The sequence below is a fragment of the Pelodiscus sinensis genome, chromosome 28 (assembly GCF_052426305.1).
Source record: "Pelodiscus sinensis isolate ZL-2025 chromosome 28, ASM5242630v1, whole genome shotgun sequence".
Lineage (NCBI taxonomy): Eukaryota > Metazoa > Chordata > Testudines > Trionychidae > Pelodiscus > Pelodiscus sinensis.
In genome coordinates, this window is record NC_143079.1 from 11,943,311 (window position 1) to 11,969,508 (window position 26,198).

Sequence of the window (26,198 nt, forward strand, 5' to 3'; positions counted from 1 at the left end):
GAGGCCAGGAGCACTTGCAGCTGCATCCAAGTTTGTAGGGTGGCACTGGCTGAGCCACCCCAGCACCCAGCCCGTTCCTGGCTCCTGTGTTTTATGGCAAGCTGTAAACACCAGGGACAAATCAAGGCAAACCAGGGGAAAGAGGAGGAAACTTCCACCGGCGGGAAGCTGACAATGCAGAGCCGGGGGGAGGTCAGGGCCTAACCCTCAGCCTCGCCCTACAGATTGGTCACAAGGTCCTTGGTAGGGCACCACCCCCCGTGTTCACAATGGGACAGCAATTTACCCCTAGGGCAGGGCACCCACAAACCACCCCCATGCCCCTAAATCCCCCTCCCCCAGGAACTGCCCCCCTGCTCCATCCAGCTCCCCTGGGAACCCCTGCCCCGAGCCCCCTCCCCAGTGAACGGCCCCCCCACCTGCAACCCCCCTCCCCCGCAACCCCCTCCTCCCAGAAATTGCCCCCCCATCACATCCCACTCCCCTGGGAACCTCCTGTTCCATGAACAGCCCCCCCCACCTGCAACCCCCTCCCCCAGGAACTGCCCCCCTGGGAACCCCTGCCCCGTGAACGCCCCCCCCCCCCACCTGCAACCCCCTCCCCCAGGAACTGCCCCCCCCCCCCCCCCCCCCACGGACTCCCGGCGCCCCCTTAACACGCTATTCGCGGCGCCCCCTTAAGACGCGAGCAGGGGGCGGGGCCGGGGCGGCTGCGGGGGCGGGGCCGGGGCGGGGGGGGCGGGGCGGGGCGGGGCGGTGACGTGCCGCGCTGCCCAGCACCGGGCGGTTGTTGGCGCGCGGCGCGCGGAGCGGAACATGGCGCCGGGCTGCGGCGGGCGCGGGGGCGGGGCCGCGCTGCGGGCGCTGCTGGGGCTGGCGCTCGCGCTCCCCCTGGCGGCGGGGCCGGGCGCTGCGGGCGGGGGGCGCAGCCTGATCCTGGGCATGCGGCTGGAGGGCAGCAGCAAGACCCCCGGGCCGCCCGCGGCCGGGCTCATCCAGGTGACCGAGGGCAGCCAGGTGCAGCTGCGGCTCTTCGGGCTGGGCATCCAGCCCCGCACGGGCGAGTGGGTGGCCTTCGCCGAGCTGGGCGCCAACGCCAGCGCCAACGGCACCTGCCCCGAGCACAGCCAGGACCTGGTGGTGCAGCCCCGCATGCACGACGCCCGCAACACCTCGGGCGTGCTGCACGTGCAGGTGCAGCCCCTGCGCAAGCACGAGCAGACCAAGCTGTACGTGCTCTGCACCCAGAGCGGCCCCGGCCAGCCCTGGCTGCAGCACGAGGGCCAGGACGGCCGCCTCATGGTGCTGGAGGAGAAGAAGTCGCTGCTGCCCCTCTGGTTCCAGGTCATCCTCATCATCTGCCTGCTGGTGCTCTCCGGCATGTTCAGCGGCCTCAACCTGGGCCTCATGGCGCTGGACCCCATGGAGCTGCGCATCGTGCAGAACTGCGGCACCGACAAGGAGAAGCGCTACGCCCGCAAGATCGAGCCCATCCGCCGCAAGGGCAACTACCTGCTCTGCTCGCTGCTGCTGGGCAACGTGCTGGTGAACACCACCCTCACCATCCTGCTGGACGACCTCATCGGCTCCGGCATCGGCGCCGTGGTCGCCTCCACCATCGGCATCGTCATCTTCGGCGAGATCGTCCCGCAGGCGCTCTGCTCCCGGCACGGCCTGGCCGTGGGCGCCAACACCATCGTCATCACCAAGTTCTTCATGCTCGTGACCTTCCCCCTCTCCTTCCCCGTCAGCAAGCTCCTGGACTGCATCTTGGGCCAGGAGATTGGCACCGTCTACAACCGCGAGAAGCTGGTGGAGATGCTGAAGGTGACGGAGCCCTACAATGACCTGGTGAAGGAGGAACTCAACATGATCCAGGGAGCGCTAGAGCTCCGGACTAAGACGGTGGAGGATATCATGACGCCGCTCCACGATTGCTTCATGATCCACAGCGACGCCATCCTGGACTTCAACACCATGTCGGAGATCATGGAGAGCGGCTACACCCGCATCCCCGTCTACGAGGAGGAGCACTCCAACATCGTGGACATCCTCTATGTCAAGGACCTGGCCTTTGTGGACCCTGACGATTGTACCCCCCTGAAGACCATCACCAAGTTCTACAACCACCCGGTCCATTTTGTCTTCCATGACACCAAGCTGGATGCTATGCTGGAGGAGTTCAAAAAGGGTAAGCCAGCCCAGGCTGGGTTCTGCTTGCTTGGCTGATGTGTTGGGCTGGGCTGGAGGGCTAGCGCAGTAGGTGTGCGGCTTTAGTGGACAGACAGAGGAGCTCACAGGGGCTGCAACTGCGGGAAAGTGAGAGAGGAAATTCAGGGCGACCATCACGGGAATCTCTCCACCACTGGGCTCAGTTAAACCAGTGCAAATCCAAAGGCACCTCTGGCGGCCGTAGTGGAGTGGGGTCAGGGAGCTGAGCTTAGCTGTGCAGGCCTGTCCTCCCCACGGGAAGTGCAGGAATCCATTCAACTCGGCTAGACCAAACATTTGCGAATATGATGCAGGAACCAACCCTGGCTGGGCCCTGTGGAGATGAGCTAGTGAGTCGGTCCATCCCCAACTTCTGTGCTCTGGGCCACCGGCAGGGGTGAGCTCCTAGCGCACTGCCCCGCAGCAGGGACATTTGCGCTGCGGGGAAGGGAGAGACACATATTGGGACAAGGCCAATTCTGTGCAGTGCGAAACAGTAGAAATGCTTTGCAAAACAGGCTTGTTTATTGCATACTCGGCCGTAGAGACTCCTTAGTGATGCTGGGCAGCCTGAGAGTGTGGGTCTGAAAAGCTTCCCAACCGCTAATATTGACAGAAGTGCTATATTTGCACACAGTCTCTGGTTGGGGTTTTATCTGTATCTGGAGCTACCCTATCCCCACGTGTTTGCATCCCAAACATCCAGGGCCTGCCAAGGTAGAGAACTTGAAAGTGAAACTGATCTAGGAGTATGGAGGAAATCCAGGGATCTGTTGTCCCAGTGGAATGAAATGCAGGAAATAGAGAAAGCAGGGCGGGGGGAGGGGGCAGTTGTGGCTCTGGGGGTCAGCCGAGTGTTTTGATCTCTCTGGTGGTGTTAGCAAAGGGAAGGACATGCCCTTACTCAAATACTGGGTGTTTCACTTGGTGCTGTCTCTTTAATTCAGACTGTGGATCGTTTTCTCATGGTGCCGAGTCAGCCAAATGCATGACAGAGACTCAGGGTTCAGACAGATGGGAGGGGGGCAGAAGTGTCCCCCCTCCCCCTCCTGGTGGGTTCCCACTTCCGCTGTGATTGAGGAGGCCTTATCTACAGCTTTGTGTCACCAGAAAGTGAAAGCAACAAACTGCTTGTCCCTGGGTCACCCTCCCGCAGTGGTCATGCTCAGATCCTCCAGGCAGGGTTCGCTCTCTACTCTAGGATGTCCAGGACAGGACTTGCCCTGCCCCCCAACTGTGCACGGCCAGGGGCAGGTACTAGCTTTGCTGCCCCACCCAGTGGGCAGAGACACACACGTGCTTGGGAGCGTGTGTTGTGATCCCGTCTCTTCCCAGTGGAACGGCTCTTGCTGGGCACCCCAGGCCTGGTTTGGCACCAGGGCACCTCAGCTGGCGTCGGCGTAACCCCATGGGCCCACTGTGACTTCTGGCAGTGGGCAGCACAGACCTTCCCCTGGAAGGCCGGCCTGGAGTCAGCTATGGCCCAAAGCCATGGCAAGGCCACGTGGGTTGGTGGCCTGTAGCTGGACGGGGTCCAACCCCCAGCACTCGCACAGTCAGAGCAGAGATCTGAGCGCGCAGACTGGCGGGCCCCCGCTCCGGCGCCAGGGGAGTCACTGCGGTTCTTGTGTTGGGACCGGCAGCAGCGCGGCCCAGGACTGGTCCTGGCCGGCGAACTCCCCGTGGCCAGGCCGGCCCGGCCCCTCTGGATCCTGGTTGCGTCACATCAGTCGTGCAGCGGATTCTCAGCCGCTCTGGTCTCAGGCTGTGTCTCGGGGGCGAGTCCTTCCAGGCCTTCCCTCCTCCTCCTTTCTGTTCCTTCTCGCTTCTCTGCCGGTCTCCTTCGTGGCCCCCAGTTCCTATTGCGAAACTCAATGTTACTAATCAGTCGTGGCCTTCGGTACGAGCGCTCCCTACCCGGTCACGCCCCACGACTGCCGGCGATTTGAACCTCGCCACGTTGATTCTGCAGCAGGGGAGTGAGGGCCATACCCGAGAATCGGGGTCCCAGCCCTGGCTGCTAAGGAGTGATGTGCCAGACCCACCTGGAGACAGTGGGAGCTGCTAAACAGGGGTCTCTTGGCCAGCCGCATTGTCATGCGCTTCTGCTGGAGGGTGAGGCTGAGACTTCCGGCTTGACAGCTCCTGGCTGCGGACGAAGCCTTTGACTCCGGGCCCTGCGACCTGGCTGCAGAAGACACAGCGTGAGGCAATTTGGGTAGGGCCTGGGGCCTTTGCTGGGGATTTTGGGGGCACACGCCTACCTGGGAGAACCCACTCGCTTGGCAGGGACTTGTAGCGGGGAGCCATGTTAGTCTGTAACTCTAAAGACGAGCATCCCTGTGGTGCCTTGGAGACTGACACAGACACACGGAGCACCGTGGGCAAACCCGCTGCCTCACAGGAGATGCTGTGGTAGGGGTCGGACAAGCTCTTCCCGGATTTCACTCCCCATGGCCCTGCGGCCTTGTGCGGCAGGGACTCCTCACTCCGCTCTCTTGGTCATCCTCCCCTCCCCACCCCCGTGTTCCCTCTAATATTTTCCATCCGGCTTCGGAATACATTTTGTTCTGCGCACGGAGGCCTGTGCGGACGTGCACCACCAGTGGAAACACTGGCTGGCGGCTGTGGGCGCTCTGCTGAGCAGCTGGGGGGCATTTGAATCTCTCCTGGGCAGCCCCCAAAGTGCTCAGCTTCGCCTGCACCTGCAGCAGCACAAAGCATGTCCTGCCCCCCCCCCCCCCCCGGGGTTGCTCCAGGTGCAGGCGGGACCCTGGCTCTGCCCCCACCATGCAGCCTCTCACTTTGCCAGTGGACTGGGGGCTGGCTGGGGCTCCGGCCCTTGAAAGCCAGAGGGTGGGAACCCCGGTTCCTCGCCATGGGGACTCGTCACAGAGCTCAGTGGGGGAAGCTTTTCTGCTCTCGTTACGCTCCTCCTCTGTTGTCATGTCTCACATCAGCCCCCCCCCCCCCGCCTCTTCGCCAGGCTCCTTCTCTGTGCACGGATCCAGGCCCCCTTGCTCCTGCATCCCCAGGTCGATTGCACCCCTTGTCGTCCAGCTGGGAACATCCCGCTCACCCCCCGCAGCTAATCCCCATGGTGTGTGTCTGCCCCCCCGCCCAGGACAGTGCAGACTGGAGGCAGGGCAGGGCAGGGCTTCTCTCCTGTTCCCACACACGGAGCAGGGGCTGACCTGGGTCTCCCACTGCCCAGCCTGGCTCCCCAGTCTCTGGCCAAAGTCTTGCGTCTCTCCAGTCAGTTCTTCCCCCCTGCTTTGTGGGCCTTCAGGAAGGAGGGCTGGTTCCTAGAGCAGCCAAAGCCAAGGGCTGAGGCCGATGTGCTTTTCTTCACGTCCTGAGCCTTCCAGCTCTGCCCTGAGGGAGGTTTCCTGCCATCTGAAGAAGTGGGCTGTGCCCCCGGCAGCTCACGGTGCCGTCTGGAAGGTGCTACTAGACTGTTGTTTTTGAAGTTTTTCCTGCTACAGACTAACTCCGCTCCCCAGTGACGCTTCAGATGCGAATCAGCCTTGCAAAATCAGCTGCAGCCCCCGCGGGGCACAACCCAGCCTGCCCTGGGAAATGTTTGTAACGGGATAGCAAATCGCCCCTTGCTCGCCAGCGCCTTGTCCTGGCTCGGGCAGGGCAGTGGAGGCTCACAGAAGATCTGTAAATACCCCCTGAAGTCCTGCCGAAACATCTCCTGTGGCAGTCGCTTCCCGTGGCACGGGGAGGGCCCAATGAATCCCTTCAGGCTTCTGGACTTTCCAGTTCAGCAGCTGTCCCCTGCTCTCCCCGTCCCTGCCTTGCGGCACCTTCTGCCCTGCCCTGGCCTCCCCGCTCAGCCGGGTAGCAGGCGCAGAAAGTGCAGGGGAGAGCCAAGGAGGGAATGAACAAGGGGCCAGGTTTTCCAGGGTCCCTCCTGCTGGGGCACTGCCCTGCGTCCCCAGGCTAGCAGGGAAGCTGGCCCTGCCTGCAATGAGAGACGTGCGCCATCTGTCTGTCCCCCCGTCCCTGTCGCTGTCCCTGTGGGCACCTGCCACCTGCCCCGACGGTGGCTTCGGAGTCCTAGGAACCGGGCCCTGATGGGAGGGGAGCAGGAAGCTGCCCGGGCTTCTACTCAGCACAGCTGCCTGCCGGGAGTCCCCGCCTCTGGCCCGGTGGAGTCAGTGGGCTCCCCACATGTCTCCAAGCGCGCTGCACAGTGGGGCCTGGAGCCCGGCCCCGACCCTCGCCCCAACGAGCTTTTCTCCAGCGCTGTGCTCTCCCCCCCCCCCCCCGCCGATGAGCTGGGCCCCCAGCAAAGGGCCTTTCCTTCCCCCTCTCTGTCAGGCCCTGCTGGTCCTGCCTTTGCTGGTTGGAGCCGCCCCCAGCCAGCTCCCTCGGGGCTCCTTGGCACATGGCGGTGGGCGGGAGCTGGGGCCAGACCAGGGTGGGTTGTCATTGCCCTTCGCCCCACGGGATCGTTACTCCCCGGTGCCAAAGGCACCGAGCCCGTTCTGCTCGGCGCCGGCTGCGCCGCGGGGCGGAGCTCAGAGGCTGCCGTGTCCGAGCGAGGGATGTTCGGTGGCGTTTAATCGGCTAATTGACTAGTCCGTGGAATTTCCATCGCCTCGCTGATGAGCTGATCCCGGGGGAAACCGCAGAGCCGCAGCAAGGAGCCGGCCCGGGATCTAACCCCCCTGCGGCTCCGTGGCAAGGACCAGGCGCAAGCTGCGACAGCTGATTCCTGGCTCGTGCCTGGTCCCCTGCCTCCCCTCCCTGCTGCGGAGACGGTGCTGGGGGGGAACCGGTTTGTAAGCTGGCTCCCCCCAGCAGCGGCTCCTGCTTCCCCCCCCCCCGCCTCTCACTGATAGAGGCAACAAAGGGGGAGAGAAGCGACTATAGTCACTAACATCTCTAGTCTGGGGCGGGCTCCTTGCTCCCCTGCCCACGGGCGTCCTGTTTGTGCTGCCGTGTCTCTGCAGTAGCAGCCTCCTGACGCCGTCGGCCGCGGCGCCCTGCGTCCTCCTGGTGCCGAAAGCCGGGCCCCCACCCAGCAGGAGCACAGCTCTCCAGCCGCCGTGCTGCATTCGGAAACCCCTTCGTTTCGCTTTCCCTGCACCACAGGCTGGTGACTGCCAGCCATAGAGAGAACCCCTAGATCTAACCCAGACTGTGCTCTGCAAAGGGGGTTCGTAGCTTTGCCCTCTCCTCCAACACCCGTCTCGGAGCTGGCGGGGCCAGAAGTTCTGTCCCGGGTCTGGGGCCGAGTGTTGCTCCCCTCAACATCCTTTGGGTAGACGTGGTCCGACAAACCGACCTTTGAGTCCTCAGGCCGGGGGCGGGGCTCTGGGCTGTGCCCCTTGCCTGACCTGCATGGACACTCGCACTTGCTTGACACAACTTGTGTCGCTCTTGGGTGCTTAAACCCCCCCACTTCTGCCAGGGCCCTGTGACTGCTGCTCTGCCGGAGGGAGACCCTATCGGGGGCCGAGCAGCATTCCCAGAGCCGGGTCGCCCCAGCCGGGATGCTGAAGGCTGAGTAGCGTAGACTCTGCCTGTCAGCTGCTGGGCAGGCCTGGGTCTGCAGAGAGCTGACTGACCGCCTGGTCATGTGGGTAACCCCGAGCCTGATCTTCCACCTCACCCCATGGAGCTGGAGTGTCTGGCAGGGCAAATCGATACAAAGGGAAACAAGAACAACACGGGAGACTACAGACCAGTCAGTTTGACTTCTGTGCCAGGGAAGATAATGGAGCAAATAGTTAAGGAATCCATCTGCAAACACCTGGAAGATAACAAGGTGATAGGGAGCAGCCAGCAGGGATTTGTGAAGAACAAATCATGTCAAACCAATCTGATTGCTTTCTTTGATAGGATAACGAGCCTTGTGGAGAAGGGAGAAGCGGTGGATGTGGTATATGTAGACTTTAGTAAGGCATTGGACACGGTCTCACATGACCTTCTTATCAATAAACTAGGGAAATACAACTTAGATGGGGCCACTATAAGGTGGGTGCATAACTGGCTTGCTAACCATTCTCAGAGAGTAGTAATTAATGGTTCACAATCCTGCTGGAAGGGCAGAACAAGTGGGATTCTGCAGGGGTCTGTTATGGGACCAGTTCTGTTCAATATCTTCATCAACAGTTTAGGTATTGGCATAGAGAGTACGCTTATAAAGGTTGCAGATGATCCCAAGCTGGGAGGGGTTGTCACTGCTTTGGAGGGTAGGGTCGTCATTCAAAATGATCTGGCAAACAGGATGAAGTTTAAGAAGGACAAATGCAAAGTGCTCCACTGAGGAAGGTACAATCCGTTTCACACACACAGAATGGGAAGCGACTGTCTAGGAAGGAGTACGGCAGAAAGGGATCTAGGGTCATAGTGGACCACAAGATAAAGGGTACAGAGAGAGCGACAAGAATGATTAAAGGTCTAGAGAACATGACCTATGAAGCCAGGCTTCATGAACTGGGCTTGTTTAGTTTGGAAAAAAGAGATTAAGGGGGGACATGATAGCGGTTTTCAAATATCTAAAAGGGTGTCACAAGGAGGAAGGCGAAAATTTGTTCCTCTTGGTTTCTGAGGACAGGACAAGGAGTAATGGGCTTAAAGTGCAGCAGGGGAGGTTTAGATTGGACATTAGGAAAAAATTCCTAACTGTCAGGGTGGTCAAATATTGGAATAAATTGCCAAGGAAGGTGGTGGAATCTCCCTCTCTGGAGATATTTAAGAACAGGTTAGATAGACATCTGTCAGGGATGGTGTAGACGGAGCTTGGTCCTGCCTTGAGGGCGGGGGGCTGGACTCGATGACCTCTCGAGGTCCCTTCCAGTCCTATGATTCTATGATAAACATGAGCCGACAGTGCAACGCAAACATGATTCTGGGCTGCGTGAGCAGGAGTGTTGTGAGCAAGACACGAGGAGTCGTTTTTCCGCTCTGCTCCGCGCGGATTATTGGAGTCTTGTGTCCAGTTCTGGGCACCGCATTTCAGGAACGATGTGGAGAAATCGGAGGGAAATTGGTCTCTGAAACTCCTCCCTTCCCAAAGCGGAAATGGGCAGGTCCCCTTCCTCCTGGCGCTGATTGGCTGAGCTAGGGAACGCGCCAGCGAGCGGGGGAGGCTAGCCTGCGTTAGAATCCGATGCTTGTCCAGTCGCCTGCACACACACCCGGGATGCCCCCGTCCTGCAGCTCTCCCTGCTTGCCCCCGTGCGCGGGGCTGGGCATCCTCCACCGTGGCAGGGTCCCCGTTCCTCTGCCAGGGGCTCTGGGTGTGCCGCCTCCTTCCCCCCAAAGCTGGGGCCGCCCATCCCCTCCTGCCTCCCCACGGACCCTTGTGATAGGCCTGGGAGTTAAGCCACAGGGGTCGGCCTGTGACCCTATGGGGGGCTGGGCAGAGAGGAGCTCATTTGGGTTGGGAGGCGGCAGTGGCTGCTGTCAGCCCCGTTTGTCAACCCAGAGACAATTGCAGAGGTGTTTGGGGTTGGCAAGGGCCCCCTTTCAGCTCCCTGACTCCCCCCATTGATGCCAAGTACATGCCCTGAAATTGTGGAATTGGCTGGATGTAGGTGGCAGCCAGATCCCGGCGTTGGGGGACCCAGTGCTGCCTCCCCCCTCCCTCCGCAGCCATCCCACGCCACTCGGCCAGCTCCGTTCTCTGCCCAGCAGGGACAACCTGGGCACAGCCGCTCTGCTCCCTCCGTGCCAGGAGCTGCCGGGGCACGTCAAGGCCGCTGGACCTGGCTCCCGGTAGGAAGGAAGGTGACGATGGCGGCTCTCCCTGCCCCCGGGGGGATCACATCACTGAGTGAGCTTTTGGCAAGTAGGGTGCTGGCTACCTGGAAGCCCCAGGCCTGCCCTGGCTGCTGGAAGGGACGAGTCGCTTTTTCTCTCCCCTCTACAGCAGCCCTTTTCCCAGGCTGCTGCCAGTGTGGAGGGGCTCCTCTGTTCCTGCCCCCTGCCTTGGGCTCCCTCCTGGAGCTCAGAGCTGGCAGGAGCTGACCTGATTCCTGACAGTTTCCTGATTAGCTGCTGTGAAACTGACCAGAAGCTTGTCAGTTTCACTCTGCAGCCACTGGGGGAGACCCTGCCTGTCTACAGGCTACAGCAGGCTGTGCTGGAGCAGGTCACCCTGAGTGCTAGAGGCTGGCTTGTTGGAGTGGCAGCAGGGCTACCGGCTGCCTGGCTGCTCCAAGGGCCTGGGGATTGGCTCGGCTCTGCGGAAGGGCCGCTGGAAGGAAAAGACCTTCGCGGTTTTAGGAAACGTTTCTCCACTTACATTTCTGCTGCTCAGGGGCAGAGTTGCTTTCCCTAGCTCCCCTCTCTCCCGCTTCGGGGCATGCACCAGTCCCCATGGGGGAGGAGACCGCTTGTCCTCATGGCCCAGCAGGTGATGGGGGTTCCCAGCTCTCCCGTTAATCACCCCTTGGCACTGCTGGGCCCAGCTGGGGCAGCGGTGGGGATGCAGTGCTGGTGGGGGTGGCTGAAATTTGGCATGAGGAGGAAGACGATGGGGCTGGAGAGAAGCAGATCAGGGGGACAGTAGACGATGGGGCAGAGAGTCAGAATCTGACCTACTGAGAGGTGAGCCCCTGTCGATGCCTGGACATATGTGTGTGAGCTACTGGTTTGGGTCGGAAGGAGGGGCAAAGGCAGTATATGGACCAGTCCTGTCTGTGTGCGGCAGGCGGTAGGTATGTGGACCAGGCCGGTCTGTGTGTGGCAGGCGGTAGGTATATGGACCAGGCCTGTCTGTGTGTGGCAGGTGGTAGGTATATGAACCAGGCCTGTCTGTGTGTGGCAGGCGGTAGGTATGTGGACCAGGCCGGTCTGTGTGTGGCAGGCTGGTCTGTGTGTGATAGGTGGTAGGTGTATGGACCAGGCCTGTCTGTGTGTGGCAGGCGGTAGGTATGTGGACCAGGCCGGTCTATGTGTGACAGGCAGTAGATGTGTGGACCAGGCCGGTCTGTGTGTGACAGGCGGTAGGTGTGTGGACCAGGCCAGTCTGTGTGTGACAGGCGGTAGGTGTGTGGACCAGGCCGGTCTGTGTGTGACAGGCGGTAGGTGTGTGGACCAGGCCGGTCTGTGTGTGACAGGCGGTAGGTGTATATGGACCAGGCCGGGCTGTGTGTGACAGGCGGTAGGTGTGTGGACCAGGCCGGGCTGTGTGTGACAGGCGGTAGGTATGTGGACCAGACTGTAGGTATGTCTAGACTGCATCGCTCTGTCGGCAGAGGGATGCAGATTAGGCAGGTCAACATTGCAAATGAGGCAGGGATTTAAATATCCTGCGCCTAATTTTCATAAAAATGGCCGCCGTGTTTTGCAGATTTGTCGCCGGCAGTCGAGAGGGGGATCTGTCGAGAAAGAAAGCCTCTTTCCACAGATCCTGTAAACCTCCTGGCAGGAAGCATAAGAGTTAATGCTCCTGCTGTGCAGTGGGACCTCTGCAGGTCAGTGCTCGGCCCAGAGGTGGGTCTGTCCCCGGGCACGGCCCTGTCCGCAGAGGGCCGGGTGAGCCTCGGTTGCGTGTCAGGAAGTTGTTTCTGTCTCTGTCCTGGGTCCATGCTGCTCGCTCCTGGGGGTGCTGCTGGCCTGCAGGAGAGGGCGCAGAGCGAGGAGCCCCACCTCCTCCGGGGGGCAGAGCGACCCCAGGGGGGAGCCGGGAGGTGCAGCAGGGAAGGGGAGGCGCTAAGGGCTGGAGAAGAGTGTGCAGGGGAGAGGTTATTGCCTGATCTGTGCAAACACCCTGCCAGCGCCACCTGCCCATCCCACAGGGCGAGTCCTTGGGGTCCTGGTTACTGTCTCCTCTGCCTGGGAGCTGCCTTTCCAGTAAAGCCGGATGGGCCGGTGTGGCCAGCAGGGCTAGCTAGCATGCTCCCTGCGGGGGGAAGGGAGGAGTGACAGCATGGGCAGGGGCACGGGTGGGGGGGCAGAGGGACAGCAGGCAGTGGGGCTCCTGAGATAATCTCCCTTCCCCTCGCGGCTGCAGCTGGAAAGCTCGTCTCTCTCGGCAGAAGTTAGTCCCATAAACACTGCCCTAGACTCAGACATCAGCAGGTCATCAAATCCAGCCCCCTGCTCCAACCCAACTCAGCCAGGGCTTTGTCCAGCCGGTCCTTAAGCGCCTCTAGGGATGGAGATTCCACCCCCGCCGGAGGGAACCCAGCCCGGCGCTTCCCCACCCTCCTAGGGGAAGAGTTATTCCTAATAGCCAATCTAGACCTGCCCCACTGCAACTTGAGCCACTTGCTCCTTGTTCTGCCACCTGCCCCCACTGAGAACAGCCTCTCGCCAGCCTCTTTGGAACCCCCTTCAGGGAGGTGCAGGCTGCTCTCAAATCCCCCCTCACTCTTCTCTCCTGCAGACTGAACAAGCCCAACTCCCTCAGCCTCTCCTCACAGGTCATGTGCTCCAGCCCCCTGATCACTTGGTTGCCCTCCACTGAACCCTCTCCAATGCGGCCACGTTCTTTCTATGGTGAGGGGCCCAGAACTGGACACAACACTCCAGATGTGGCCTCCCCAGAGCTGAATAAAGGGGAATAATGACATCTCTGGATCTGCTTGCAATGCTCTTCCTAATGCGCCCCAATGTGCCATTAGCCTTCTTGGCTACAAGGGCCCCCTGTTGACTCCTATCCAGCTTCTCCTCCACTGTAACCCCCAGGTCCTTTTCTACAGAACTGCTACTTAGCCCGTCTGTCCCCAGCCTGCAGCAGGGCTTGGGATCCCCCCGTCCCAAGGGCTGGAGGCCGCACTTGTCTGTGCGGAACCTCATCTGATTCTTTTGGGCCAAGTCTCTGGTTTGACACTAAGCTGGGTGGGTTCTGGGGATGGAGCCCAGAGCCCAACCCTGTTTCCTGGCCACTGGCTTGAGGCAGCTCCCCCGAGCGTGTCTGACGTTGCCACCCCCAGCCCACCTTGAAGCAGCCCCTGGGGCTCTGGGATTTCTGCAGCGCCGGAGCCAGCTGCCACTTGGACCAGGGTCAGCGCATGGTGGAATCTGCACTGCACAAGGCCACCCCGGGTGGGGCTGGGGCTGCTCCCCTGGCTGCTGGGACCACTCCAGTGCGGGGTTCCCCACCAGCTGGCCCACCTGAGCTGGGCCTGCCCTGGCCTGGTGCAGTCAGGTGTCCAGCAGCAGTTGGGCAAGGCCTGGTTACCCGGTTACCCAGTCGGCGTTCCGGTTAGCCTGTTACTTCCTGGGTAACCGGATCCCCCTTTACATCCTAGTACAGTAAAACTCCATTGGTCCGGCACCATCAGGAACCCAGAAGTGCTCCGGGCAGCCGGACCATTGGAGCTGCTCTGCCCCCGGCTTCCCCGATTCAGCCGCCGCTGAAACTGACCAGCAGCTGAATCGGGGAAGCCGGGGGCAGAGCAGCTGGAGTGCCACCAGGTTGGTCCTGTAGCGCTGCCCCTCGATGCTGCGGGACCAACCCGGCAGCACCCCAGCTGTCCCCGATTCAGCCGCTGCTGAAACTGACCAGCGGCTGACTCCGGGAAGCCCAAGGCAGAGCTGCTCTGCCCCAGGCTTCCCGGAGTCAGCCGCTGGTCAGTTTCAGCAACGGCTGACTTGGGGACGCCTCTGGCAGAGCAGCTGGGGTGCTGCCGCTGCCGGGTTGGTCCCGTAGCACCGCCCCTTGGCGCTGCGGGACCAACCCAGCAGCACCCCAGCTGCTCTGCCCCAGGCGTCCCCAAGAGCAACTGAGGTGCTGCCGGGTTGATCTCGCAGCGCCAAGGGGCGGCGCCACTGGACCAACCCGGCAGCACCCCAGCTGCTCTGCCGCAGGCGTCCCTGATTCAGCTGCTGCTGAAACTGACCAGCAGCAGCTGAATCGGGGACGCCTGGGGCAGAGCCGGACTATCGGAAGGGGGGGGCTATGCGGGGTCTGAAGTGGCATCCCCCCCACACCACCCTAAGCCCCTCATAGCCCCCCCTTCCGATAGTCTGGCATAGCTGATAATCCGGCACCCCCTGGGTCCTAAAGGTGCCAGATTATCGGAAGTTTACTGTATTAGCGAACCCATCGCTGGCAGGCGTCTGTCCAGCCAGCTCTTCGATATGGAGATTCCACAACCCCCCAGGCAACTTGTCCCTGTGTGTAACCCCTTGGCAGGCGTTTTCCTAAAGTCCAGGCCAAACCTCCCTGCTGCAGTTTAAGCCCCTTGCTGCTTGTCCTGTGCTCAGAGGCCAAGGAGAACCATGTGTCTCCCTCTTCCTTGTCAAGTATCAGAGGGGGAGCCGTGTTAGGCTGAATCTGCAAGAGCGGCGAGGAGTCCTGTGGCACCTTAGAGACTCACCGAAATGCTGGAGCATAAGCTTCTGTGGGCAAAGACCCACTTAGTCAGATGCATGGCGTGGAAATTTCCAGAGGCAGGTATAAATATGCAGGCCAGGATCAGGCTGGAGATGAAGAGGTGGATCCAATCAAGGAGGATGAGGCCCACTTCTAGTGGCTGATCTGGAGGTGTGAATGCCAAGAGAGGAGAAGCTGCTTTTGTAGTTAGCAAGCCATTCACAGTCTGTGTTTAATCCAGAGTTGATTGTGTCAAACTTGCAGATGAACTGGAGCTCAGCAGTTTCTCTTTGAAGTCTGGTCCTGAAGTTTTTTTGCTGCAGGATGGCTACTTTTAGATCTGTAATTGTGTGTCCAGGGAGATTGAAGTGTTCCCCTACAGGTTTTTGTATGTTGCCATTCCTAATATCTGATTTGCGTCCATTGATTCTTTTACGTAGGGACTGTCCAGTTTGGCCGATGTATATAGCAGTGGGGCATTGTTGGCACATGATGGCATATATTACGTTAGATGTGCAGGGGAATGTACCAGTGACGGTATGGCTGATCTGGTTAGGTCCTGTGATGGTGTTGCTGGTGTAGATATGTGGGCAGAGTTGGCACCGAGGTTTGTTGCAAGGATTGGTTCCTGAGTTCGAGTTATTATGGTGCGGGGTGTAGTTGCTGGTGAGAATATGCTTCCGGTTGGCAGGTTGTCTGTGGGCGAGGAGTGGCCTGCCTCCCAAGGCCTGTGAAAGCGAGGGATCATTGTCCCGGATGGGTTGTAGATCACTAATGATGCATTGGAGAGGTTTTAGCTGAGGACTGTAGGTGATGGCCAGTGGTGTTCTTGTCTACGGGACAAGCCCAAGAAAGAAACCAACAGAACACCACTGGCCATCACCTACAGTCCATACCCTACCCGTAACTCCCCCGTACCCCACCCCGTACCTCCCCCATGCCTGCCCACGTACCCCACCCTGTACCCCCCTGTACCTCTCCCATACCCCACCTGGTACCTCCCCCATGCCTGCCCGCGTACCCCACCCTGTACCCCCCGTACCTCTCCCGTACCCCACCCCGTACCTCCCCTGTACCTCCCCCATGCCTGTCCACATACCTCCCCTGTGCCTGTCCTCATACCCCACCCCGTACCTCCCCTGTACCCCACCCTGTACCTCCCCTGTACCTCCCCCATGCCTGCCCGCGTACCCCACCCTGTACCCCCCGTACCCCACCCCGTACCTCCCCTGTACCTCCCCCATGCCTGTCCACATACCTCCCCTGTGCCTGCCCTCATAACCCACCCCGTACCTCTCCTGTACCCCACCCCGTACCTCTCCTGTACCCCCCCGTACCTCCCCTGTGCCTGCCCGCGTACCCCCTGGAACCCATCGAGTGGGGAGTTCTAGGGGGCAGCAGGAGGAGACTCCCTGGACAGGGCACTGGGCTGAGACTGGAGTCAGGGATGTGGAGAGCTAGTCGCTCCCGTCAGAAGGGGGCAGCAAGGGTGGGACGGGGGGTACGTCAAAGCGGCAGGGCCCTGTGGAGCCTGAGGCCAGACCCCAGTTCCGTGTGGCGCTGCCTCTTGGAAACGCCCCCGTGGGAGCCCGGCGTCCGGCTCCTCGCACAGCGCGAAGCGGCAGGGCCCTGGGGAGACCAGCTGGAGACCCCCCCGCCGGCCACGGGCTCCTGCCACGGCGCCGCACAGAGCCCCCAGCGGGTCCCGGGCTCCACGTGGCGCTTTTGCCGGGGAAGAGCAGCACGAGCCAAGGGCTGAGTCTGCGCCTCAAAGGCGGCAGCGCCTGCTCAACCGTCCGGGTAGCCGGGTACCCGCCGTGGAGCATCCCGCGTTCCGGTCTCCCGGCCCTGCTCTGCCCAGGGGGCGAGAGGCGAGACCCAGAGCTCGGTGGGCGGGACTAGGAGGGATGGGGCAGGGAGCGACTGGGCCTCGATCCCCTGGCCGCTGCAGGGGCCAGGCCAGAGACCCTCCCTGGCTCCCGACTGGCCCAGCAGAGCCTGGAGGAGGAGGGGTCCTGGCTGGGGCCCGGAGCCCAGTGGGGGTTCCCCTCGGCTCTGGATGAAACAGGCCTGTGGGCTCGGGAGCAGAACTGGGGTGAGTGGGCCGGGCCGGCTGGGGCCCATTAGCTGCCCACGCACAGTGGGGTCCGCGAGGCTTGTTCCAGCCGTGCCCCGAGAGCCGGCTCCCCCCACATCCCCGAGTCGCTGCCTCTGCCCTTCATGTCTCATCCTTCCCCTCCTGTGCCCTGCACCCCACCCTCCCCCAGGTACCACGGCTGGGCTTTGGGGGGTGCTGGCAGGGGGGGCCATTGGTGGGGGGCACTGGGGGGGCCGTTGGCAGGGGGGAGGCTGTTGGCGGGGGGCGCTGGCAGCGCTGGGGGGGCCGTTGGCAGGGGTTAACCAGAGCCCCGCCCCCGCCCCGCCCCTCGGTTAACTGGTCACGCTGCGCCTGGCGGGTGACCTGCTGAAATGGGACTTGCAGGCCTAGCTGGGTCCCCGCCGGGTGACTCCCCTCGGCCAGGGTGCTGCCCCAGGGAGCCCTGGGCAGGGGTCTCGGCTCCCCCTTGCCAGCGGCCTGGGAGTCTCTGTGCTGACGTGACCCCCAGCGACCCCGCGTGGGCCGAAGTCGGGTGGTGGCCGGGGCTGGCCAGGACCCAGGGCTTGTCGCCCGTGCGCGGGGGCACCTCTGAGGGGCCGGGGCTGGACGCGGGGGGAGCTGGTGTCACTTGTCTGCCCCCTTGGCTCTGGGGCTGCTGGGGCCCAGGGAGCTTGCCCCGCCCATCCCGGCCCCCAAGGCCCAAGCCGCTGCTGGGCAGGACCAGGGGGCTCCCTGCCCTTTGTCAGCCCCCAGCACGAGCAGGTTAACCCGGTTCTGGGTAGCCGGACGGGGTAATTGCAGCCTTCGGTAAGGCAGGGTTTGCCCAATCCACCAAGCTGCACTGCGTGGCCCCCCCAGGAGGGTGTGGGAGGAGGGGAGATTGCAAGGGTGAGATGGAGGGGGGGGTGGGGCAGGTGCGGGAGGGATTGTGGGGGCTGGGGCGGGGGGTGGGGAGGGAGGGCGTGTGGGGCGGGGAGAATGGGGGGGGTGACTGGTACGGCGCGGAGGCCGGGCCGGCGGGGTGCCCCTCCCAGGCGGCTGACGGCTCTGTCTCCCCCAGGCAAGTCGCACCTGGCCATCGTGCAGAAGGTGAACAACGAGGGGGAGGGCGACCCCTTCTACGAGGTGCTGGGCCTGGTGACGCTGGAGGACGTCATCGAGGAGATCATCAAGTCGGAGATCCTGGACGAGTCGGACATGTACAGTTAGGTGCCCTGCGGCGCCCGGGACGCGGTGGGGCTGTCGCAGCCGTGCTGCTGGGAGGGCGGAGGCCCGGGGGGGGCACCGGCTGAGCAGGGAGAGCCCCGGGGCATGTGCCTTTCCCTGCCTGGCAGCCCACGGACGCCCCTGACACCCCCTTCCTCCCGCAGCCGACAACCGCAGCCGGAAGCGCGTGGCCACCCAGAGGAACAAGCGGGATTTCTCTGCCTTCAAGGACTCGGACAACGAGCTCAAGGTGAAGGTCTCGCCCCAGCTGCTGCTGGCCGCGCACCGGTTCCTGGCCACGGGTGAGTCTGCGCCGGGACGCCCAGCTGCCCGCCGGAGGGGAGGGGCTTTGGGAGTGTGATGGGACTCGTGGGAGGACCATGGGGCGTCAGCTGATCCTGGCTGGGCCCTGGCAGCAGAACTGGGAGGTGCCAAGCAAGCGGGAGACGGTCCTGGGCAGAGCAGGCCCAATGGGCGCGACTCGCTGCTGGTGCCCCGTGTCCGGTGCCCAGGGGCCTTTCCTATTCCGGGGCATCTGCATCGGAGCCCCGGGCCCCATCTGTCCCACATCAGGCCCACGACTTCGTGGCATGGCGCCCAGTGCCAGGACTCTCAGCCATTCCCTCCTTCCCCTGGCCAGGCGCTCCACACCAGAGGTGGCTGCATGAAGCTGGCTTGGATCAGGAGCAAGGGCCATGGCTCAGTCCTTGGGGGGCAGCTGGTTCTGCGGAAGCTCCCAGGGCGGGCGGCTGTGCCGGGAGCAGGGGCAGCGCCCTGGGGGCGTCTGACCCTCCTCCCTCTCCCCCCAGAGGTGCCGATGTTCTCGCCGAGCCTCATCTCGGAGAAAATCCTCCTGCGGCTGCTCAAACACCCCGACGTCGTCCACGAGCTGAAGTTTGACGAGCAGAACAAGAGACTGGCCCGGCACTTCCTGTACCACCGGAACAAGCCGTCCGACTACTTCATCCTCGTCCTGCAGGTGCTGCCCAGGCCGGCCCGCGGGGAACCACCCCTTCCCCCCACGAATGTGCCCGACGTGCCAGCAGCCTGCTTGGCTACCAGGCGGACTCGCGCCCAGCTTCTCGCCCACTGCGGTCCCAGGCCCCTTTCTGCCGATCGGCGCCCGGCTGGGGACTCTGCCCGCCCCGGGCAGGACTCCGCACCTGTCCTCCAGCCTCGTCCGATTTCTTGGGGCCCAGCCCGCCAATGTGTCCGGGCCCCATCTCTGCCCCCCCAGCTTAGCGCCCCCTGCGGATGCGATCCACCCCCTCGCCAGGTCATTAGTGAGGCTGTCGCCCCAGGCCTGCCCCTTGGGATCCCGGCTGCCGGCTGGACGGCACTGGGGGGCCGCAGAGACGCTGGGGGAGGTGTGGGAATTAGCCTGTTGGGGGCCTCGGAGCAGCAGGTGCCGGGCGGCCTCAGTCCTGCCCCAACCTGCCTGGCCAGGCCCTGGTATCCCGAGAGGAGGCCTCTCACCTGGGCCATCGCCGTCAGCCCCTCTGGAGATCCCCAGTGCCCCTCTGTCTCCCTGCCCCATAGCCTGCTGGGCTGGAGTCGCCCACAGACACCCACCTCCCCCACTCCCCTGCCAGCACCTGTCCATGGGGAAGGAGGGGGCAGGCTGGGGGGCTGCGGGCGAGGAGGGGGGCTGCACAGCTGCGGGGAAGCAGTGGAGGGGGCTGTGGGAGAGATGGGGACCTGTGGAGGGCTGTGGGGGGGAGGAGAAGGCTGTGGGGGGGGGGGGGCTGTGGGAGAGATGGGGACCTGTGGAGGGCTGTGGGGGGGCTGTGGGAGAGATGGGGACCTGTGGAGGGCTGTGGGAGGGAGGAGGAAGCTGTGGGGGGGCTGTGGGAGAGATGGGGACCTGTGGAGGGCTGTGGGGGGGGGGAGGAGGAGGCTGTGGGGGGGCTGTGGGAGAGATGGGGACCTGTGGAGGGCTGTGAGGAGGAGGCTGAGGGGGGCTGTGGGAGAGATGGGGACCTGTGGAGGGCTGTGGGGGGGGGGGGAGGAGGAGGCTGTGGGGGGGCTGTGGGAGAGATGGGGACCTGTGGAGGGCTGTGGGGGGGAGGAGAAGGCTGTGGGGGGGGGGAGGGGGGGGGCTGTGGGAGAGATGGGGACCTGTGGAGGGCTGTGGGGGGAGGAGGAGGCTGTGAGGGGGGTGTGGGCTGGGCTCTGACAGTCCCTGTGCCATGCAGGGGAAGGTGGAGGTGGAGGCCGGCAAGGAGAACATGAAATTTGAGACGGGCGCCTTCTCCTACTATGGCATGATGGCGCTGAACCCGCCCCCCCAGCTGGGTAAGTGTCCACCCCCCACAGGGCCAGAGCCTGGGCACCATTGGGAAGGGTGGACTCGGTGTCTCCAGGGGCAGTGGGAGCAACCAGGCAAGGCTGCGGCTCACAGGGACAGCGTGCCAGCCCTGCCAGTGCCCCTCAGTCCCGACCCACAGCCCCCACCAGCCCAGTCCTCCTTTCCCTCCCCCCCCCAACGGTGCCCCTCACTCCTGCCCCACAGCCCCTCCCCCCCGCCCTGCCGGGCCTCCCGCTACCCCACCCCGGGGCCTTTCTCAACACAGAATTGGGCAAAACTTGTCTGATCCGCGTGTGCCTGGCGCCACCTCGTGGTCCCAGGCGGGTGTGGCAGCACATCACGCTCTGCTGGTGGCCGTTCCCGCGTAGGGCCCTGGGGCGCCACTCTCCGTCTCCCTGCGCGGCCGGCCCTCGTCCCCAGGGAGATTTCCGCAGCTTCGGCCTGGTTCCCTGGCTCTCGCCCCGGCCTGGCTGGGCCTTGCTCACGGGCCCCACGCATCTGCCTCGGGGACTGGCCCACCGGAGCCGCCCAGAGACAGGCGCGCCAGGGAGGTGGAGAGCATCTGACCAGGCTACAGCCCCCCGCCCCCGCCAGGCACCCAGAGGGGCAAGTCTGCTGCCCCCCCCATAGCGGGGCGGCTCCTCCCAGGCAGAACCTCTCGGAAGGCCTCCGCGGACCATGGGGAATCCACCCCCAGACCGCACGGTCATTGGCGTTTCCATGGGATGGGCTCCGGGATCCCGAGGGGAGAGCTCTGAGCAGGGCCCCGGGGCTGGGCCAAGTTCTGTGGGCTTGCAGCGTCCCCATGCTGGGCCAGACTCGGGCCTCCCTCCCTGCAGCTTGCCTGGTGCTGAGGCCAGACCCAGGGCGGCCTGGGAGGAGCTGGGGCCCAGGATGGCTCTGGGGATGAGGCTCAGAGCCCGGGTCCAGTGGTCCGTGTGCGGGGAACGGGGCTTGGCCGGCTCCCAGCAGAGGGCAGGGTGGTGCTGCTCCCTTCCAAGAGCGGCCCCAGGCCTGGGGCTCTCTGGACGGAGGGTGCTGGCTGCAGCGCCGGGCCTGGGGCGGGGGCTGGCTGGCGAGGGGGCCGCACCCGCTCAGCTGCCCGTCTGTCTGCAGAGCTGCACTCCCCATCGCACATGAGCAGCCTGAACCGCTCGGCCTCGCTCATCTACCACGAGCGCTCGGACTCCATCGTCTCGCCCATCAGCGGCAGCGCCAACCAGCTCAACCTGTGCAGCAGCTCCCAGTACATCTCCGACTTCAGCGTCCGCGCCCTCACCGACCTGCAGTTCCTCAAGGTGAGGGCTGGGCCAGCGGCGTGGGGCGGGCGGGGCGAGGGAGCGACGCAAGGGGCCTCGGACTGCTGGCAGAGGGACCCGAGGCCCTGAGCTTCGTAGTGCTGGGATCCTGGGGCCCGGTCAGTCCCGGCTGGGTTCCCTTTGAGCCCTGCTGGTCTCCTCGCCCCGCCCCAGGGGGCTGCACCCCGGGCTGGCTTGTGACCGTGGGGGGGTCTGGAAGGCAATCGGGCCCCCCCATGAGACGTGTTTTATGGGGGCCAGCTGCAGCGTGCTCCCTTCACAAGACTCAGCCGCACGCAGGGCCCAAAGCCCCAGATCGTTCCTGTAACCAGGCCAACGTGCGCCGTGTGAAAGGCTCCAGCAGACCAGCCACGCGTGACCCCGTCACGTGTAACAAGCCGGCAGCGTCTGCTCACCTCCCGGCTTTGAACTAACCCGTCACGCCTCTTTCCAAGTCAGCGCGGCAGGAAAAGGCCCTTTCTGCACCAGGCCTGGGCTGGTCTTCCCACGCCCAGCCAGAATCGGGGCTTTCCACCGCCTGGACTGCCTGCGCTGGGAGAGCACTGCGCGGCCGGAGGCGGCAGAGGAGGGCTGCGCTCAGGCTTGGCGCCCCGGTGGAGGCGGTGCGGGGAGACCAGTGGGCTGGGGGGGATGTGGGAAGCAGAGCCTCCGGCGGGGCTGGCTGGTGTGAGCGCCGTGGGAAGCAGCGGGACTGTTTGGAGACGATGCCCGGAGCCGCAGATACCTGGTCCCGGGGAGCACGGTTAGCGCACAGGCGGGTCGGACGCGCGGGGGCCTCGTGGACGACGACGGGGAAAGCCAAAGGAAGTGGAATTGGCCTGGTGGCTCTGTCCCCTTTAGCTCAGACAGTGGAGGAGGAGGAAAGTTGTGGGAAGACCCGAGTCCGACTCCGCTCACCTGCTCAACGACGGGCGAGGCAAAGGGCCTCTCCTCCCGGGACACGTCAAGCCGCAGGGTGTTCGTCGTGCCGCCCCACCGGCCGTGCGCCTGCGTTCTCGGGGAGGGGCAGAGGGTGGGACTGAAAGGTGCACCAGGAAAGGAGGAAGAGGTTTTGCTACTTGTGGCCATTTGAAAGATGCAGCCCGAGGAATATCTGCCGTCAGTTCCTCCAGACACTGCAGCGTCTGCCCGTCAGCCCCGGGGCCAGGGAAAGACCAGAGCTGCCAGTGCCCACGGGAGTTGACACTCGGAGGATGCTCAAGAACCCCGGCTCCGCGCCGAGAGGGCTGGTCGTAGCGCCCAGGGCAGAGCCCCCGAGAGCACAGCAGCCCCGGGGCTGAGGAGGGGCTGGCGTCGGGGACGAGGCCTTCGCGGCACAGCCCACCCTGCTGAGGGCCCCTGCGACTGGGCCCAGAGACCGACGGAAACGAAACCCAAATGACGAAGAGGCGGCGCCGAACGCGACAGCAACTTGACAAGTGGCCTGTGGCGCAGGGGCTCGGGCAAAGGCCGGCGACGGTGCAGCCCGGGGAAGTGCGCAGCCAAGTGCCAGACGCTCCGCTGCGGTGACAGGCAGCAACACGCTGAAATCGGCGCAAACGTTCCAGGCCGCCTGGCTGGCTTAACGGGAGGGGCCTGTGCTGGGCTGCAGTTGGGGAGATTGGTAACTGGCTCTGCGGCTCCGAGGTGTCTCGCTCCGAAGGCTGACGCCTGCTGGGCAGTTGTCACAGGCTGCCCAGCAAGTGCCTCGAATAAAGGCACCAGACTGGGGAAAACAGGCTGGTCCACTGGCAAGTGGGGAAGGGTTTGTTCCCTGGGGAATATGTTTAAAGTCTAAAGTCCGGGTTCCCAAGCTGGGGGGCATGAAGAAATTCCAGGCGGGGCACAAGGGATTTTTGAAACCCTCTTCCCCCCACCACCCCCACAATCAAGTTTTACAGCCCCGGTCAGTTCAAGTTTTGACAATTTGGGGGTGGGGGGAGGGGCTGAGGGTTTTTTCGAAAATCAAAAAGGGGGCGTGATGCCAAAAAGTTTGGGAACCTCTGGTCTAAAGTATTGAACTCTAGTAACTGACGTGTTTTCAGCTGGGGAGAAAGCCGGATGTTTACAGCGTCACGGCCAATTTCATGCGTTCTTTGTAATTCTGCTTATAAGAACCAAAGTGTCCAGCACAGACGCAATTCTTAGAAAAGGGAGTGTGCGGGATTATCCTACTGGGGGGAATGGAGCATGGCATGCTGGGATCTGTAGTCTGGTAGAGGTGGGAGGGATGGAGCATGGCATGCTGGGATTTGTAGTCTGGTAGGGGTGGGAGGGATGGAGCATGGCATGCTGGGATCTGTAGTCTGGTAGAGGTGGGAGGGATGGAGCATGGCATGCTGGGATTTGTAGTCTGGTAGGGGTGGGAGGGATGGAGCATGGCATGCTGGGATCTGTAGTCTGGTAGAGGTGGGAGGGATGGAGCATGGCATGCTGGGATTTGTAGTCTGGTAGAGGTGGGAGGGATGGAGCATGGCATGCTGGGATCTGTAGTCTGGTAGAGGTGGGAGGGATGGAGCATGGCATGCTGGGATCTGTAGTCTGGTAGGCGTGGGAGGGATGGAGCATGGCATGCTGGGATCTGTAGTCTGGTAGGGGTGGGAGGGATGGAGCATGGCATGCTGGGATCTGTGGTCTCTGGAGGCAGTAGGAAGGGCTGGAGCATGGCATGCTGGGATCTGTAGTCTGGTGGGGGGTGAAAGAGGAGCTGGAGCATGGCATGCTGGGATCTGTAGTTTGGTGGGGGTGGGAGAGGGACCAGAGAGTAGTGTGCTGGGATCTGTAGTCTCTAGTAGGAGTGGGAGAAGAGCCAGAGCATGCTGGGTTGTGTAGTTTGGTGCTGCTCGTCTACACTCAAGACGGCAGTAGCCAAAGGCCCGGCTCTGGAGCTCTGTTGGGCTCGTCCGGCTGGTTGACCACGTCTGCCCTCTCCCCCTCTGCAGATCACACGCCAGCAATACCAGAACGGCCTGCTGGCCTCGCGCCTGGACAGCTGCCCTCAGTCTCCGGACAGTGGTGCCCCCAAAACGGACCCTGGCACGACAGAGAAGGCGGAGCCCTCGGCGGCCGAGGAGACCTCAGCCCTCCTGAAGGAGAGGAATTGCCAGAAGCACAGGAGCAGCCACAGTCCCCAGGAGAACGCCATCTGAGCCGGCCTCCCCGCCGGACACTGCGCACCCTTTGGGAGGGGGAGCTGGGGGCTGCCCTCCCTGCACCCACCAGCTCTTAGTGCTCCCCCCGGTGCTTGGATCGCCCGGGGCAGCCCCCGCCAGCGCTGCTGAGGATGCGGGTTCGTGGCACCGTGGCCACGGCAGGATGCACAAGGGAACCCCCAGCCCTGCCCGGAAGTGGCCAGGGAGCTGCTGGGTCCCAGCGCCCGGCTGGACCTCGGATGGGGCAGAGAGGGGCCCCCAGAGGGCTCACCCAGAGAGCCCAGTTGCTGCTGTTTCTAAACTGGCTTTTATTTAAATGAATAAAGATGGAACCAAAGGGATGAGCTCTCAAGGCCTAGGCCTGCTGGAAGAGCCCAGCCAAGGGCAGCTCAGCATGGCCCCGGCCCAGCAGCAAATCCGTCCCTGGCCAGGCAGCCTGGGGAGGGGGGGTCGCTGGCCCGACTCTGGCGGGGTCTTGGGTTGTTGTGGGGTTGTCGGGGTCCGTTCAGAGGAGCCGGGGCTGGGCTGGGACTGGCAGGGCTCCTCAGCCCACCCCCTGGGCTCTGCCCTCCCTGCCTAGGGCCCAGCTGGGGCCAGGGGGCCCGGCCCAGCAGCTCTCTCCCCGCGCTGGGCAGGCTGGGCCCCTGCATGGCCTCAGCGGGTGGGGCGGGGCGGGAGCGCAGGTGTGGGGGGGGAGGGGAGTGGAGGGCCAGGCCATGGGGGCGAGTGCCGACCCCCTCTGGCAGCACGGCTTCTGGTGGGCCTGCTTGCCGGCTTCGGCTCTGGCGGCGCGGGCCTTGGTGCCTGGCGCTCTGCACTCGCCCGCGGCCTGGCTGGCCAAGTCCCTGGGGCAGACCCTGCCTCGTTCGCTCTCGCTGGGGTCTTAGTGCGCCCCCTCCTGCAGACTCAGGGAATCTGCTGCCCCCCATCTGTGTCCCCGGGGCTGCGGCCTGGTCTGGGGGCACCTCGGGGAGAGGGCTGGGCAGGGAGCACTCCCCAGGCAGCTGGTCGGGTGTCATGGGGCGGTGGCCTCTCCCAGTCCGAGGTGCCAGCTCAGGGCAGTGGAGCCACCATGCTCAAAAGCCCCCTGGACAGCGAGTGGTGCCCCCGTGCCCTGTGTCCCGCTGCTCCTTTGTGGGGCAGAGCCCCCTTCCCGCCTTCCTACCCCCTTTTCCCGCCATCCCGCCCGCCCCCCCCTTCCCGCCTTCCCGCCCCCTTTTCCCGCCATCCCGCCCGCCCCCCTTCCCGCCTTCCCACCCCCTTTTCCCGCCATCCCGCCCACTCCCTTCCCGCCTTCCCACCCCCTTTTCCCGCCATCCCGCCCGCCCCCCCTTCCCGCCCCCTTTTCCCGCCTTCCCGCCCGCCCCCCTTCCCGCCTTCCCGCCCCCTTTTCCCGCCATCCCGCCCACTCCCTTCCCGCCTTCCCGCCCCCTTTTCCCGCCATCCCACCCGCCCCCTTCCCGCCTTCCCACCCCCTTTTCCTGCCATCCCGCCCGCCCCCCTTCCCGCCTTCCCACCCCCTTTTCCCGCCATCCCACCCACTCCCTTCCCGCCTTCCCGCCCCCTTTTCCCGCCATCCCACCCGCCCCCCTTCCCGCCTTCCCACCCCCTTTTCCCGCCATCCCGCCCGCCCCCC

The 26,198-nt window shown here is 63.7% G+C and overlaps 1 protein-coding gene across 1 annotated transcript; it reads left to right on the plus strand.

Moving 5' to 3' along the window:
* Positions 1–774: 774 nt before the first annotated feature.
* Positions 775–24,906, plus strand: CNNM4 (cyclin and CBS domain divalent metal cation transport mediator 4). The gene is made up of 7 exons (XM_075910701.2): positions 775–2,191; positions 17,659–17,802; positions 17,969–18,106; positions 18,614–18,783; positions 20,000–20,099; positions 21,229–21,410; positions 24,353–24,906. Exons 1-7 carry the CDS (start codon positions 817–819, stop codon positions 24,557–24,559), a joined length of 2,316 nt encoding a protein of 771 aa, XP_075766816.1. The 5' UTR covers positions 775–816; the 3' UTR covers positions 24,560–24,906.
* Positions 24,907–26,198: the final 1,292 nt, after the last annotated feature.